The sequence below is a fragment of the Melanotaenia boesemani genome, chromosome 6, assembly GCF_017639745.1.
Source record: "Melanotaenia boesemani isolate fMelBoe1 chromosome 6, fMelBoe1.pri, whole genome shotgun sequence".
NCBI lineage: Eukaryota > Metazoa > Chordata > Actinopteri > Atheriniformes > Melanotaeniidae > Melanotaenia > Melanotaenia boesemani.
In genome coordinates this window covers 28,273,413-28,290,004 of record NC_055687.1, presented here as the reverse complement: position 1 = coordinate 28,290,004, position 16,592 = coordinate 28,273,413, and the positions used below count along the sequence as shown (strand labels likewise).

General features: G+C 35.9%; 1 protein-coding gene and 1 long non-coding RNA gene across 2 annotated transcripts; both read right to left on the bottom strand.

Annotated features, from left to right (window-relative positions):
* Window positions 1–121: 121 nt before the first annotated feature.
* Window positions 122–4,613, bottom strand: LOC121641042. Its single transcript, XR_006010638.1, has 7 exons — window positions 4,532–4,613; window positions 2,138–2,187; window positions 1,951–1,983; window positions 1,530–1,544; window positions 1,349–1,423; window positions 745–769; window positions 122–623 (listed from the first exon to the last, which is right to left on the bottom strand). It is a non-coding gene; the product is annotated as an uncharacterized LOC121641042 (long non-coding RNA).
* Window positions 4,614–9,384: 4,771 nt separating this feature from the next.
* On the bottom strand, window positions 9,385–12,960 carry LOC121641045. Its single transcript, XM_041986903.1, has 6 exons — window positions 12,756–12,960; window positions 11,982–12,119; window positions 11,289–11,515; window positions 10,759–10,906; window positions 10,522–10,656; window positions 9,385–10,414 (listed from the first exon to the last, which is right to left on the bottom strand). Exons 2-6 carry the CDS (start codon window positions 12,055–12,057, stop codon window positions 10,365–10,367), a joined length of 636 nt encoding a protein of 211 aa, XP_041842837.1. The 5' UTR covers window positions 12,058–12,119; window positions 12,756–12,960; the 3' UTR covers window positions 9,385–10,364.
* Window positions 12,961–16,592: the final 3,632 nt, after the last annotated feature.

Genomic DNA, 16,592 nt, shown 5'->3' with positions numbered 1-16,592 from the left:
AGCTGTAACATTCAGTATATTTACAAGAACAGTCAGTAAAAGCTAACTTAATGAATTGCTCTTTATTAAAAAGTAACATGAAAATGATTAATTTGAAGACAACACTGTGTAACACATAAGGAAAATTTTAAAATGTACTGTAATTTATTTCACTTGAAAGGTGTTGCATTGATATATTCTTAGCCACATAATAGAACTGATCAAAACTAAAATGGTCCCTAGAAATATATAATATTATAATAAAGAATGAATTATTTTCATGTGTTGTACAGACCCTGTGTATTTACAGACATAAACAGAAATGAAAATAAATTACCCTGAAACCTCAAGGGTGGGAACTTAATTCATTTAATTTATACCAAATAACATGCCAAAATTAGAAGAATGATTTCAGATCATTAATTTTAAGACATAATTAATTAACATTTATTTCAAATAGAAAATAGATTGGGACAGCTCTTTGCATTTCTTCAGTCAAGGTATAACCTTGTTTGAGCAGGTGTGCTTCCATTTAATTCCCATCACACACCAAGTCTCTCCACCAATTCCCTTTTAACGCCTCTTCCGGGATGAAACCGGTTTGTCAGGAGTGTTATCAGATTTCACTTTTGTCAGTTCTTTTGCTGCAAGGTAAGAAAAGAGGGCATGACAGCAATTAACAGTTTGTGAAGAAAAAGACAGAAGTGGGAAAGAGCAAAAGGGGGCACAGCTTTAAATTAAGACGCATTAACTCAAACATCTTACCTTCCTATCATGGAGCATCTCTTATCTATGAAGACAGATGAAGATGTATTTAGACACAACACAATTACTATAGGTATTTTTTTTATGATAGATACTGGCGTGTGCAAATGTTTGGGCAATTTCTGTTACTGTAAAAAAAAAACGTAATTCAATAAAGGATGATTTAGAAAATAAAAAAAAATAAAAATAAAATAAAACTCTAAAGGTATAAAGTTAAAAATTTAAAGAATTCTGAAATTCAACCAATTTCTAATAAATTTTGACCCGTTGGGCTACAATTCCCATGACCCTCCATTGCAATCAGCAGATATAGAAAGTGGATGGAAGGATGGATGGACAGTAAACAAGCCTATGTTGGTCTGATACCTTGGTAAGATTAACATCTCACATTTCTTGAGATTCCCAAGTATTTACACAGTTCCTTTAATTTTTTTCTACTCTAAAATTCTTCAAAATAGCAGCATAATCTTACTTAAAGTGTTGAAACAAATGATTCATCTTGAACTTTTTACTATTTAGATACAGATTCATTGTTTCTGGTAACAGACATGAGTAAACCTTTCCATGCTGCTGTTTACCAGATTTTCTTTTTTTCAGCACTTACAGAGTAAGGTGCTGACCCCTCCAGCTATTAAGAGGCCGGTGAAGATGAGCCCTCCAATTTTTAGCCCTTCGTAATCTGTTGGATACAAAGCAAACCCATCCTGAATTAAGTAAAGTGGAATACAAGTAGAGTGAATATTGTGAATATATATATATATATATGTATATATGTTGGCACTTACTGTAAACAAATGGGTCTGCAGACCCATTTAAAGGGAGAAGGAGATATAGAAGAAAAATGGAAATAGATTAGTGATGCTTTTCACAGAATCAATAAAACAACAGACTGACTTAAATCTTTTACAATCTTTTAAAATAACAGTTTCTTAAGTTTTGGTCAGAAACTAATTACAACATGACCCTAAAAGCTGGTGACCCTGAAATAAACCTTTTTTTTTGGACACCTCCACCACAATATTAATTAATAAAGAGGCAAATAGTTAATGCCAAACTAAAAACTTAGGGGAATGTTTGTTCTGTATTGGTTTTATCTGCTAAAACACCTTTTCTGTGGAAATGATTTATTCACAAACCAGCTCTACAAAAGAAAAGAAAAACAAAGTCTTAGGCCTAAATTAAGTGTAAGTAGAGTTTCAGCCTTACTTGCTTCGGATTCCACGAAAAGGGAAAACAGCACTGCAAAAAATATCAGACAAGTAACTTGTTCATTGTCATCATGGAAAATCTTGTTTTCCACAGCAAAGACATATTAGGTGACACACTATCACATAACATTTTATTTACACACACACTTCCTTGAACAGTATGTACGGTATGTATTCATAGTTACCTGCTGTGAAAGCCACAAGAGTAAAATGTCCCATCTTCAACACAAGTCAGCTAGAGAGAGAGACACAGACAAACATAAAGGAAGAGAGAACCTGATTGTGAGACATTTTTCTCATCACTTTTTCCTCCTAAACACATACTTGCAACACTGTGCACCCTTTGCCCTCTCCCCAGGAAGAACGTCCTTGTGTATGAGAGGTCATTGCCTCGTCAGCAGGGATGCATTGTGAGTGTTTGAAGAGTAAACAGCGGATCACTTTTTGTTATGGAACGAAACCCAGCAGGTGTCCAGACAACTTTCCTTCAGCCTACACTCAGCTACAGAAATAAATTTATGTGCCCCACCAAACACTTTTCCTGTGCTTTTCAGTACAGTTTTCTTTCAACGTCACTATTTACTTCCAGAAAGTCAATATGGATTCAGAACAGACAGATCAACATCTCTGGCATTAACTGACTTAATGGAAAACATTGCAGGTTGTATAGACAGTACAAAAATAGCAGTAGGACCTTATAAAAGCCTTTGATACGACTGATTACAGCACACTATTAACTAAACTTGAAAGGTATGGAATAAGGGGGGTTGGGTTGAACTGGCTGAAAAGCTATTTGTGTAAATATGTAAATATAAATCTCAGAGCATGGAAATCACATGTGGAGTATCACAGGGGTCAGTTAGGTCTGAAGTTATTTATAATATATATCAATGACCCATGCAGAGTATCAATATTACTGAAAATTGTGTTGTTTGCAGATGACACAAAGATTTTCTGTTCTTGGAGATGATTACAACAGAAATAAACTAAAGACGTGGTTTGATAAAATATAAATGATCATTACATCTAAGCAAAATACAGTTATACTGTTTTAAACTAGGAGGAATAACAGAATCACACATAGAAGTGATAATTGATGATACACAAATAAAAAGAGTAAATGAGATCAAATTTCTTGGTGTAATCTTGGACCAAAACATCTGCTGGAAACCTCATGTAAGCCATGTAAGAGCAGCGCTCGCAAAATGCACTGCAATTCTTGGAAAAATAAGTCACATTCTGGATGCCAAATCACTATATATTATATAATCATGCATGTTGAAATGTATGGACTTGGTTAAAAATAAAACAGTGCAAATAATGCACAAAGCAAGAAATAATCTATTACCAAATAATATCCAGAGAATGTTAATGGAAAAGGAAGGAGACTATAATCTAAGGGGAGATCTATATTTAAAAAAAAAGCACAAAGTAAGAAAAACAATGTGCATATCATGCTGTGGGGTGACTTTGTGGAACAGTCTGGAGCAAGACCTAAGCAAAGCACAAACATAAATATATCTAAAAGAGGTATAAAAACTTAATTCTGACAAGGCATATGGAAGATAAGGGATAAAAATAGCTTAAAATCTGGGATATTATAAGTGCATACGGATATTTATGTAGTATATATATATAATGTTTTATATACTTATATGGATGTAATATTTATAGATATGGATACTTAGGTAATGTGTATATGTCTTATATTAGTATGAATGTAGTCAAAATATGATATGTATATTTAGGTTGTATATACGTTAATTTGGATAATAATGTAGTAATGTAGCGACAGGAAATTGCCTTAGAGGTCGGCCATCTTGTCATGTCAAGTCAAAAATGACCTTGTACTTTTAGCAAGTTTAGATTCAGATTTTTAGATTTTTTTTTTAGATTTAACCATCCTTTCTGGTTCCCTGTATTTTTCTCTTTAGCTTTAAAGACTTAAAATCCCTGCCTGTTATTTAAATTATGCAAAGCAAAAGCAGCACTACATGTTAGCTACCACTGCTACCATTATCGAGTACTGGCTCAATGCATTTTTTTTTCTTCCTGCATTTTATCCTTCTTTTGCACATCTTTCCTTGCAGGGATAAGTAGTTCTCAACAAATGGACATCGAATGGAGACAAAGACACTACAAAGACTTATTGTGAGGCTGTTTTTGTCACGTCATCATGACCTTTGTGAGACAGTGCTAAAGGTACGGCATCAGGTAACAAGGCAAAGTCAAGGTTGATCGAGTCTTTGTCTTTTAAACACCCCACACAACATGACAGCAACAGAGAGCTGAAGCAGTGACTATGTTCTGTTGTGTTTGAAAAAATGTCAGTTTGTCTTTTTAGGGTTAGGTCAAACCATAAAACCACAAGCATCTTTGTAATTTGATCAGATTTGACAAGATTTACAAGCTGTGCGAATGTAATAATTTGCTGAAATTAACTTTCATATTGCTGTCTGTTAGAAACAAATTCCCTTAAACTGCTTCACCTATACTGGTCACATGAGAGTAGCTGGTTAAAAGGTTTTAAACCCCCCCCCTTTTTAAAGAAAAACCTGGACTACCATACCAGTGCTTACCTGAGGTGATGGCTCAAGAGCAGAGATGTCTATGTGGACAGCCCAAGCCACTGTCTGGTTAAAAGTGTCTTTTTTTTCTATTTTACCTGAATAAGTACCTTTAGCTCCTCCTCTTTATTTGGGATACAAACACTTGTAGGTGTATGTTCACAGTACAAAAGTGTCATGGCTGCCTAGGCGAGACCAGTGCCGGTGTTATTCCATAAACATCAGCAAGTCCTTGTGCACAGGACAGAGAAGAACATCTGTGATTTGTCTCAAGGAGGTCCTTTTTACACCTAAAAAAAATAGTCTTTATTGTACAGGTCATCCATTCACCCATTCCCAAAACTGTTTAATCCATTTCAGGGGGATGGAGGCAAGAGGAGCAGAAGTGAAGCTCAGGCCTCTCTATCTCCCTGAGAGTTCCCCAGCCACTTTCAGGCTAGCAGGTATATGTTTATCTCAATTGGGGTGACCTTAAAGCCCTCTGTCTGACTGGCCTTGTGGGGAAGTGCACAGGAGGCATCCTTGTCTGGTGCTGGGATCATCACAATGTGGAGTAACAGTGGCTCTCAGCCTTTCTGGGATGTCAGACCCTCTCAACCCATATCCCAAATTAACACCATACACCATCTGGAGAAAGCTTAGCAATTTGTCTTCTATCATTACCCAAAGTTCAGAGACTTGATGTTTGCGCATAAGTTTGGAAGGGACGAAGTTCCTGGTTTATCATTGGCTTTGTATTGTATTTGGTGTATTCAGCAAAGAGACACTCAGCCTATTGATCTCACTGCCCTTTTTCCAATCACTAGAGAAAAAGACAGAAAGATAAACACCTACACCTGAGATTCTTCCCTTCGCTTCAAGGAAGCATGTCATTGTTTTCTGAAAGAAACTGTGAACCGTGATGGAACTAGAGGGAGAAGTTCATCTGCAAAAAGAAAAATATGATATCTCAGTCTGCATGCTGGATGTCTTTCTCAATGTGACAAAGTTTTGAAATCCTATCCATTAAAATCATAGAGTTTAGAGATGAGATGCAGTCTTTTGTTGCCTGCCAGTGCCTGTCTGCTGAGTGGCAAGTTCCACAAGCTAACAAAGCTCAGAATTATTCTTTTTCTCCAGCCTGATGGCTTCTGGTGTCTGTCAGTGGGTCCTTTAATCACCACCATGCTAGGCACAAGACAGGCTTCTGCAATGAGAAAAGAAGAAGATAACACAATATGTTATCTTAATTTTGAAGGTTCAAGTCCAAAGATTTTATTATTTTCAATATATTCCTAAATATAAGAGACAATCATGAGATAGTGGTTGTTTTTCTTCCCCCTTATCTCTCTGCTATTCCTGACATGCAACTTCCTCTAACCCTATTGTTTGCCTTCTGCACTGTGAGGCTCTGTCAGGTATCCAGGTATCTCCTATTTCAGCTCTCCCTACAGAGCAGATTGCACAGTGTTGGTCTGGTGGGTGACGGGCCTTTTCCTTTTATTAGACTTAGGCAGGAGGTAGAGATTTTCCTTCCAGCGTCTTAGTGGAAATCACTTCAATTTTGCCTGAATGTGAAAGTGTTAACATTGTTAGCTCATTTATGTTCACACTGAAATCACACTTGAATCTATTTAAAGCCTTACAGAACAGGAATAAATTATTTCTACTAATTAACACTTCATTTGTACACATCCTACAAAGAATGCTCGTACACTGTATGCTCCAGCATCATGTTGTAGATTTGTTGTGTGCATGAAAAATGTGTGTGTTCCAGCGTGCTGAAATATGTGAGTGCAAATGCCACCATGGTGATGTGACTATTTATACTTCTTTCTGTCACACACTGAAAAAGCAGAGGTATGTATCAGTCTCTTAACAAGTGATAACTGCTAGGACAGGAGAGAAATAGACACAGAAACAAAGACACACAGCTCAAGGTGTGTGTAGTGTTGGTAAGTGATAATACAATCATTTGACAACAGACAGAGGGGCAGCTGGTGACAACGCAGCTGAGAGAATTAAGATAAAAGGTACAGTCAATGCAAGCTGCTTACAATTCACAACAGGGGTATTACTTATTTTACCCCACGGAAATGACTATATGGTCATGTTTTTTGCAAATGTTTAAATAGCTAAAATTGATTTGTAATCCCGTTGAATTAGTTCTACAACGTACAAAAGGAAATGACTGAAGTGCTTTGTAACCACTCGTGTGTATGCTGGTTGTTTGTATCATCATGCATGAGGTTAGATAAAGGTCACAGTGTTCCAAGATATTTGGCCTGTTAGAGATTGAAATAGAGGAATACTAAAGAGAGGATACTCAGTATGGTAATACTTTCAGGAAATGAAAAATATTTCTACATTATCTGTGGTCATTGCTTCAGGAAATCTCCTTACTTTACTCTAGATAAAATTTTTCACCATTTACACACCCTGTAGTGCACATTAAAGTGCATTTTAATTATAAAATTATCAGAATTCCTTCCTTATTAGAAGTATTTTTGTGTTAAACTAATGGTTCAATGCACAATGCATGATTTTTGGAATCTAAAAACAAATACTACTATAGGAATCCCCTTTTTCTGAGACAATATAACTAATTAATCAATGCCACCATGACAAAAAAAAAAACAAACAAACAAACAAAAAAAACCAAAAAAAACCAAAAAAAACCCAAAAACATAAAAAACAACAACAACATAAAAAAAAAGCTCAGTATGTTTTATTTGTCTTCATTTGGAACATTTGAACACTTTTCCATCAGCTGTCATAGATATAAGTAAGAAAAATAGTTTTTTTTTATATCAGTAAAAGGTCAACTTGTAAATGCACAGTAAACAATGTAGGTTATTACACACATGCTTGACAGGACACATCTCTGTTATGGTGGCATTTCAGTATGTTTGCCCATAAACAGGAGAGCTGAAGGTCTAAGGACAAAAGGATGGGGTAGCTCACACAGCAAAGCGAGTCTGACAGCAGATTAAAACAATCCTCTACAATATCTTGTAAAGTCTCATAGATAATAAACTTGTAGGTCATGGATGTGAAAATAAATAACTTAAACCTTCCACTGTCTCTACAGAAATGCTTGTGTCGATAAAAAGAAAGTAGAAAAACTACTTTTTTTTCTTTTTTAAAGAAACCAATCAGAGCAAAGCTAATGTTGGATTTAAATGGGAAATATACTGTAGTTAATCTTATTATCTTTTTATTTGAGAAATCACATTTGGACACTCAGAGAGGTGAATGCTTGTCCTTTGGTTGTTACATTACTCAGATGTTTGGTATTTAAACAGAGTTTTACACATACATTTTCTCACAGGCCGAGCTGAGACGTGAGCAGTTCAGGAGCAAAAGGACCTGAGTAACTCTCAAACACATCACATGACATCGTCTACTGTGCTAAAACCACAGACTCTTCATTCTGGTGTTCAAAATAGGGAAGAATTAGATGTCAGAAAAGGAACCAAACCTATCATGGAGAGAACCAAGTTGTAGATTTGCAGCTGAATCAACAGTTTGCTCCATACTAAGTCTGTTGTATCAGATAAAAACTGAGGGAGAAATCTCTCCTGCTGACTGCTCTTTGTGTGTGCTGAGTGTATGTGCGTACGTGTGGTATGTCAGTGTCTTTCTAGTTATTGAAAACTCATAGACAACAGTTAATAGTTATATGACATTTTATCATTTTATTTATAGAACTTCAATGTCAATTAGAAATCTTTTTCCCTTACAGTGATGGGAACATCTCTAGAATATCTAGTCTAACACGATTAAATAAACGGTGTATTTAGCAAATAAGTAGTTTATCTTTCTTTTGTTCATGTTATCTAAAACAACATAAAGGCAGAAGAATGAACATTTCCTAGATTACAGAGGTCTCAGCTCATGCACGCATGTGAGGTCACAACCAGGGAAATCAAACCCAAGAGGCCACTTATGCAACTCCGTGTGCTTCTTTTACTCTGTGATCTCCACTGTACCTCTCACACATTGCTGTGTTCATACATGCTTTTTATTTATTGATAGGTGAGATACTAAAAAACCAAAACAAAAACAGAAAAAAAATAATAATACCAAAAAACACAGCAACTAGGCTTAAAGAGAAATCCATAAAAGGGGTCATATATTAGACACTAGCATAAAGTTTTAGTTCACCTTGGTTAGTTTTTCTGCACCTAAATTTAACAAAATACATACAAATGATAGGAAGGTATCTGATGTATATGATGAACCTTTGATATCATCAAAGTAGACCTGACATCAGGGTCAGGTCTACTTTCTGTTCCCAGAGTCAGAACTAAACATGGCGTTCAGTTTTTATGCTCCCCACATGGGGAACAAACTCCCCGAAAACTGCAGTGAGAAAAGAAGTTAAAAACTTTTCTATTTGCTGCCTTTTATCAAAACAGCTATTAATTCTTCACACTGTAACTTTTATTTCTTGCATTTTATCTTTTTTATTTGAACTTTTTCTGTCTTCATTTAATTTCTTTTATTTCTTTTAAAAGTTAGTTATAAATGTAATATTTAATGCTTCATCTGCACCCCACCGTAATGCTTTAAATCTTTTATGTTAAGCAATTTGAATTGTCTTGTACATGAGATGTGCTATACAAATAACCCTGCCTTGCCTTGCAGAGCGATTGGAAACATAAAGAACTTCTTTTTTAATCGAGCAAGTGTGCTCAGTTTTTGCTTTGACATCTGTTAAATTTACTCTGGTTATAAAGGCAGTGTGTGCAGAGGGAGCAGACAGCAGTTAAACTAGAAATGAGAGATTTTGTGAGAGGAAAATAGAATCATAGAAAAAAATAGAACCATAAAAAAAACCACACACACAAAGAGTTGTGAGAGGAAAGAACACGGACACGATCAATGGTTGAACTGGCCACTTGTATTTCTCACTCTTCTTCTGTTATTACATCAATCTGTTCAGTTATAGAGCCCCCTGGTGGTGAAGGGGAAACAGATTCTTATACAGTTCCCAGTTTAGGAGCCCTCCACCTCAATAGAAGTATCTGTAAACACAACACAAGGCCATTGCCAGACCAAGTGATACATTACTTAAATTATGAACAAAGTAAACTCCTACATTATTTACAGTGATAAACAAAAGCAACATGCCCTGATATTGCTAGAAACAGTCATTGCTGTCATTGTTATTTCATGTAACTGCTTTCCTCTAGTGGACAAACTGTGACAGTGCAGTTAAACAATGCAGTGTTGAATGAATATGAAGTTTGGTTTTGTGATGCTTTCATGCATAGTCACTAACTTACCCAGAGCAGACAATTGTCAGTTTTCTCATTTTAAAAAAGCAGGCAGGAATTCTGATGAGCTAAGATAATCAAGTAATTCTCATATTACCCACTAACCCCCCAAAAATTCTTCAAACAAACCCCCATGAGTGAAAATTTTACTCACAGTGATGAAGTTTAGATTAAAGTTCAGCTGTTTTTCTTCCTAAAAAATAAAAAACGGCCAGGTCTATAATCACAGACATGTTCTTCACTTTAACAGCATCTTCATAACCACTTTGTGTTCTGATCATTGGCTCAACTTGCAGGAAATAGTGCTTTTTAACATTTTTAATAACATTTCATGAAACTGAACACATTGTCCCTAAGACCTGGGATTTTAAAAACTTTTCTCTGTTTGACAAAATCTCTGCTGTCTACATAAAAACTGTTGGAACATTAGAAACCAAAATAAAGCAGGTTCATTTTGGATCAGTTTAGACAAGATCATCTCCAGACCTTGATTAACCTGACTACTATCTCAGTTTTACTCTGCAGTTACACAGAGCAAGAACAATTACTTCCATTTCTTCCTTTAGTCTTCTCGTATTCTTCTTTTAGTCTTTTGTTACTATTGTGTCCAAGTCGTCTTCTGTGTCATCTCCCTCTAAAAACACAAAGAAATCACAGAATATGCTGTAATTATTCAATCTGTTGTTAGATTCTTTTTCTTTAGTGTAATATTTTATTGCTGTGAGATGAAACAGGGCTTACGGAGGCACAAGGCACGCTGAAGGGTCCCAGAACTTTGCAGTACGATGTAAAGTAGAACAAACACCAACAGGATGCCAAAGAAACCCCCAATTAAACAGCCAATGAGCGTTGCGTGACTCACACCATTATCTAGGACTGAAGAAAAGAGAAACTACATAAATTATCAACACATTTAACAAAAATAATTGGATAATCATGTTGACAAGTAAGAATGAGCAAATCCAGTAAAGACATCACCATAAACATGCAGGACGGCAGCAGCTGCCTCCAGATTCTTTGACTGCTGACAAATGACTTTTGTGCCATTGTCTGAGAGAGAAGTTCCCTTGAGAGTCCACTCAGCCGATGACTCTCCGTTCTTCATTTCACAGCTCCCATAGAGAGCCTAAATTCAGACAAGGGAGTACAGATAAATTCAGAGACGGCAGCAGAAATATTATAGATTTTAAAAGATTAATACTCCTTCATGAGCTGAGACAGATGGAAAAAAAAAACTATGCCACCAGTGGGATTATATTGGTCCTACAATAAGATGGTAAATTTTGTACCAGTGTTTTAATTATTGCTGAATAAAACCACACTGAAATGCATGACAACAGAGTAGACAGAGTAGAAAACATAAAAACTCTTCAATAGTCATCTTTTGTTTAAAATCTTGATCAAACTTCTTCCTCCTCCTTGTATATTTCATAGTTCTTCTTGTCTTTAAGCCAAACCACTAAACCTTCTGTTAGCTTATCTGTAATAGCACTCTTTCTTTCTCCTACCTTGGCACTATCTTCCACGTGACCATGAGGGCAGGTGAGTGTGTAGTTGCCAAGATTCCCATAAAAGGTGAACGTGAGATTCGGAGATCCTTCAGGTACTCCACAGTTAAACACTGCAGGTTCACCCACACTCACATTGACATTCACTGGCCGTGTTTGGTAGCGGAGAGCTGGCGTTAAATTAGTGGCAGTGCTCTGAGGGGAGATGGTTGTCAGGGTGTTCTGTGCTGGAGGAATGATAGGGTGGGGGACATGTGTGGGAGATAGGGATAAAAATGGCAGAGATAAAATGTAAGCAAAATTAATTGGACACACAGAACTTATCAGGTCGCAAATCTACAGAACACTTTGACAAACATCTAACTTATTATTGATATACTCACAATCGCTAACTGAATGTCCCAGAGACCTTAAGCAAAGTCCCTTCTCTGATTTCAACATGCGGAATAACTCATCTAATGACATTCTAACCGGGTTGGGAGGATTTGCAGCAGAAGAATGAGGAAATATTCCCGATTAACTATCTGGCGGATGGCAGTCAGAGTGAACTGAAGCCTTCCTGTCTGCAGCAGAAGTCCAATTTATTGGGTTCCCTTTCAAACAATATCTTCTTAAAACACCACAACAGATTGCTGTGGAACTGCTGCAAATTTACCAATGACATTTATAAAATCAGTACATGTGGTTAGTTACCCGAGGCGAGTGTGCTGATTTGGAGCACAGCCAGAAGCAGCAAGCAGACATGGGGAACTTCTCTTTTCTTCATCATTTCGCCTGTTTTCCTCGTTTTAACTGCTTCTCCAGACAGCGATTCTTATTTCATGGATTAATCTGAACAGTTTGAAAAGTTACTTTTCACACAATGATATAAGAATTCAATAAATAAAAACAGCACACACCTCATTCTGAACATTACATTATAGTTTTTAGATTAAATTTCAGCAATTTTCCAGCTGTTAGATGGCTCGGTTTCACATTCAAAAGCTGCCAAAATTATTTAATATATCCATGTGAGAAAACAGAGAAATCACCAGCATAGCAGATATTTAAAATCAAAGCCTTCATTGGCTGAGAAGTGAAACAGCAGTGGATTCAAATCACTTCAAAATAGTGTAGAAACTGTGCCTGGGGTGTTTCAGATTTACAGACCTAGTCCTATGAGTTTGGATGAACTGGAAAATCTTTTCCAGATGAAGTAGCAATATAAGCAAAAAGTTCTACTTTCTTGTAATTATTATGATGTGCAATAATAATAATATGACTAACATCATGATGTATCTAGACAGTAAAAATGCAGTTATTAATTAAATTAATGAGTCACATATATGTCTTTGAGCAACTAGTCAATACTTGCCCAAGCTAATTCTTAATCACTATTCTTTAAATCAAATAATGCAATCATTCTCTCTTAAAAATAAGTTTAGCGAAATAATGTTAAATGAAAGAAAAAAGAAAGATAACACTAACCACAAAACAAATAGGAAATTCCTCGTTAGTTCTGCAGACGGCTTCCGTATGTTCGGAATATGATGATGGTCCCTTTAAAAGTGAATATTGTATATAAAATTAACTTAGTAAATGTCTTGACATCGTCTCAGCACTGGTCTGACATCTCTTGCTGCTCATGAACGGGGAATGGACTGCCTCTGACTCCTTCTTTTTCTTTTTCCTTCTCTAAGAACAAAAGAACAACAAGACACCTGAAGAATGTGGAAATGTTCCTGATATACAAGTTAGATTTCCGCAAACAACAAACAGGTTGAGCAGGCCCAACCTAAACCAGATACAGCTGTTTGGACAATTACACGTAATGTTTTTCTCAGAGCAATTAACTGTTTACTTACTCATTCTCACACAGACATAAATCTGAAAGAACCCCTCACTCATTCAGCATCCTGTCTTTTTAGACAATTAGATTAAAATTCCTTTTCTTATTTTTAGTTAAGATTCCTCTTTCTGAAAGACAAGCAAGTTGCCCTGGGGTCATCAGCACATAAGTTGCATAACCCTTTTAAACTATACACACACCTCTTTTATTCTGCTTTTTGCTCCAAATCAATGTGGTAACCAGGCTGGCAGCTCTGTGGGGATGTGTTTAGACACAATGGCCATGCTAACAATCTGATGATTGGAAGCTATGTTATTTATCAGGTTCATCATCTCAGTTGTCAAACACAAACATAATGGTAGGAAGCCATGAAAACATGCTTGTTTTTGCAGACATTTGGACAAAGTTTAACTTGCTGAGAAAAAGTCCAGGGCTTACAACAATAACTTGAAACTTGCACCAGGAGATACAGTAATTACTTGTTGACATCCTGTAAGGGGGAATTAAAAGGACTTTCATTCATCAAGTTTTATCAGTAGTTTTTCCTGGCATTAGTAAGTGGGTCACTTGATGTAGTTGATGTCATCTGTCATCGTTTAGTCAGACTTGACAGGCTCCATCGTGACTGCCGGTGATGCAGGACATGCTACATGCTATCTATCTATCTATCTATCTATCTATCTATCTATCTATCTATCTATCTATCTATCTATCTATCTATCTATCTATCTATCTATCTATCTATCTATCTATCTATCTATCTATCTATCTATCTATCTATCTATCTATCTATCTATGCTGGACCATCTTGAAATCTACATACCTGGGAATATCCCACAAAACTAAATGTATAAATGAACTTGAGCCAGTGTGTTTGTAGAAATGTAATAGAAAAACTACTGGTTATAGAGAAAGAATCTGGAGCTCATCTGGGGATCAGATGTACCTTTTCCCAGCATTACAGAAAAAGAAAATCCTTCTCTGCATCTTTTAATGTTTTGGGTGTGTAATTACACAGTTTCAATAGTGAAATATGACAATGATGCTTTTTAGAGCACCAGCAATTCTTCTTACTGAAACTGAGATTGCACCTTTTTCTGAATGTCTTGTGTGTGTTTTATTGTTAATTTATGGAAAAATTACTTTAGAATTGTAGAAGAAGACAAATGAGGAAGGATATTAATTTGATGGACAGAAGAACCGAACATATTACTTAAGTTGAAGCTATCAGTGATTTTTGGCCAGTCTTAAAAACCTCTTTGTTCTCAGTTCCTGTAAAATCTCAGAATATCCTGATGACTCATTGGGTGGCTGGGAAGTTGGGTAAGAGCTAACTCCCCTCCCTTATCATGTAACACTATGTTGTATCTTTGCATGTAACCTCTTTTTATGCATGTCAAGAATTGTGTTACTGTGCTCCAGTTTTCTCATTTTCATCCTGATATACACAGCTTGCTGTCATGCTCACAGATGACCAACCAAATTTAATTTCCAGTCCACAGGTTGTTTGAAAATTTGGTGTTTTGTGCAGATGGTGAGGAAATAATTAAATTGTTGTTGCTTCTGCTAATGAAGCCAGGTAAGATCTCTTTATTACATTAATTTACTCTTTTTTATACTATAGCTATTATAGTTTGTGTATTGACCGCACCTGTTACTTCATATGGCACTTTTTATCTGTTTCTGCGTTAGGTGTATAGTAAGACGCTGAAACTATAAGTAGATGCATTCAGTTGTTCAACTGGTTGTATGCACTGATAAATTAAATAAAAAAAGGACTTTGGGCAAATAGTAAAAAAAATGGTTCTCTTTCATTTTTTAAATTTTTTTTAAATATCCCATATTTGCTAAAACATCTTTAGATAGATTCTGTTACACTGAGCTACAGAATCAATTCCAGTACAAGGCGGCCCTTAATGCCACCTTCTTAATAGGAACAAGAAAGTAAAACCAGACATTTGCATGTAGACACAAAGCGCTAATATTCACGCAGACATTTCTCTTTTCTGTTAAAGCTGCCACTTGATCATAACCACGGGTGTCCCATCAGTTCTTCCACTTTCTCAGTCAGCATCACTCTCCTCACATGTTAGGTTGTTGAGAAAGCAAACGTCGACCATGGCGTTGGTCGAGACATTAAATGAGGGATGTCCATATCTGGTCCTCGAGGGCCACTGTTCTCCAGGTTTTAGATGTTTCCCTGCTCCAACACACCTGATTTAAATGAAATGGATCCACTCAACAGCTTCCCAAGTTCTTTCCAAGCCTAACAATGACTTAAATAAACAAATAACAAATAATGGTACTACTGATGACTACACATAAAGGTTGATCTCTGTCTTATTCATGTGTATGTAAGAAACTGTTTACATGTCAAATGTGAGAGGGTATGCCGGTGTCTATTGTCTATTATGCTCTGTTTTATTTTATTAGAATTTTATTGTGATGTCTTTCTATATGTTGCTGCCTTTTTCTACTTTTTAATGCTTTCTTTGCACCATCTGTAATGCTTTTAATATTTTATGTAAAGCAAATTGTCTTGTATATGAAATGTACGACACAAATAAATTTGACTTGCCTTGCCTGTTATCACTCCTTTTAATTTCAACCTGCTAAATGTAAGCAATAAATTGCTGGAGATAAATTTGCCTCAGTTGTCTTTTATGATTTTTCTTTTAGTGCTGCGTATGAATCGATTAACTGAGCAGAATGCACTGCATGTCATGTTTCATATTCTCTCTACAGGAAGAACGAGTCCTGTTTGGTGCATAACTTTTGAAAATCCAGATTACTGTGCTTTGAAGGGAACATTAGTGGAGTTAAAGTGTTTATACACTTACCCCGATGAAGACATCACTGTGGTTAGACCACAATATGCTGCCCTCCTGAGTTTAAAATAAACATAGACAACATTTTCTGATAAACTTAAAAATGCTTTGTTAGCTGTAGTCTACTGCCTTACTTGTGTGCTTATTAGTATCAGAGGCAGCTATTTCTACAGCTTAGATGAGGTGGGTTAATGTTTCCCATTTTAGATTCTCATGGTTCTTGAAGTATGGCTAATTCAGCAAAGAGACGCAAGACAACATTGTTGGAGGAAGCAAAAAAAAAAAAAAGAATGAGATGAAACAACAGAAAAAGAAAGAAAGAAACGCAGAAAGAAAGAAAGAAAGAAAGAAAGAAAGAAAGAAAAAGAGGCATGGATGTTTGTTGCCCTCTTGTGGTCAGATTGAAAAACTACCAGAAAATTTAGTTAAATGTTATTTTTTTTCCTGTTCACAATTTTGAAGTATTTTAAACTAATTAACCTGAAGAGAGATTAATTAAGTCAAACCTAGATCTGAAACTTAAACATTTTCTTTCTAATGTCAGTGATGGTGCAAATTATTCTTACACACCAACTGTAATAAAGTGTTAACAATGAAAAACGCAGGCAGACTTTAACAGTCCGGTGCCCCAATTCAGCATCTGTTTTA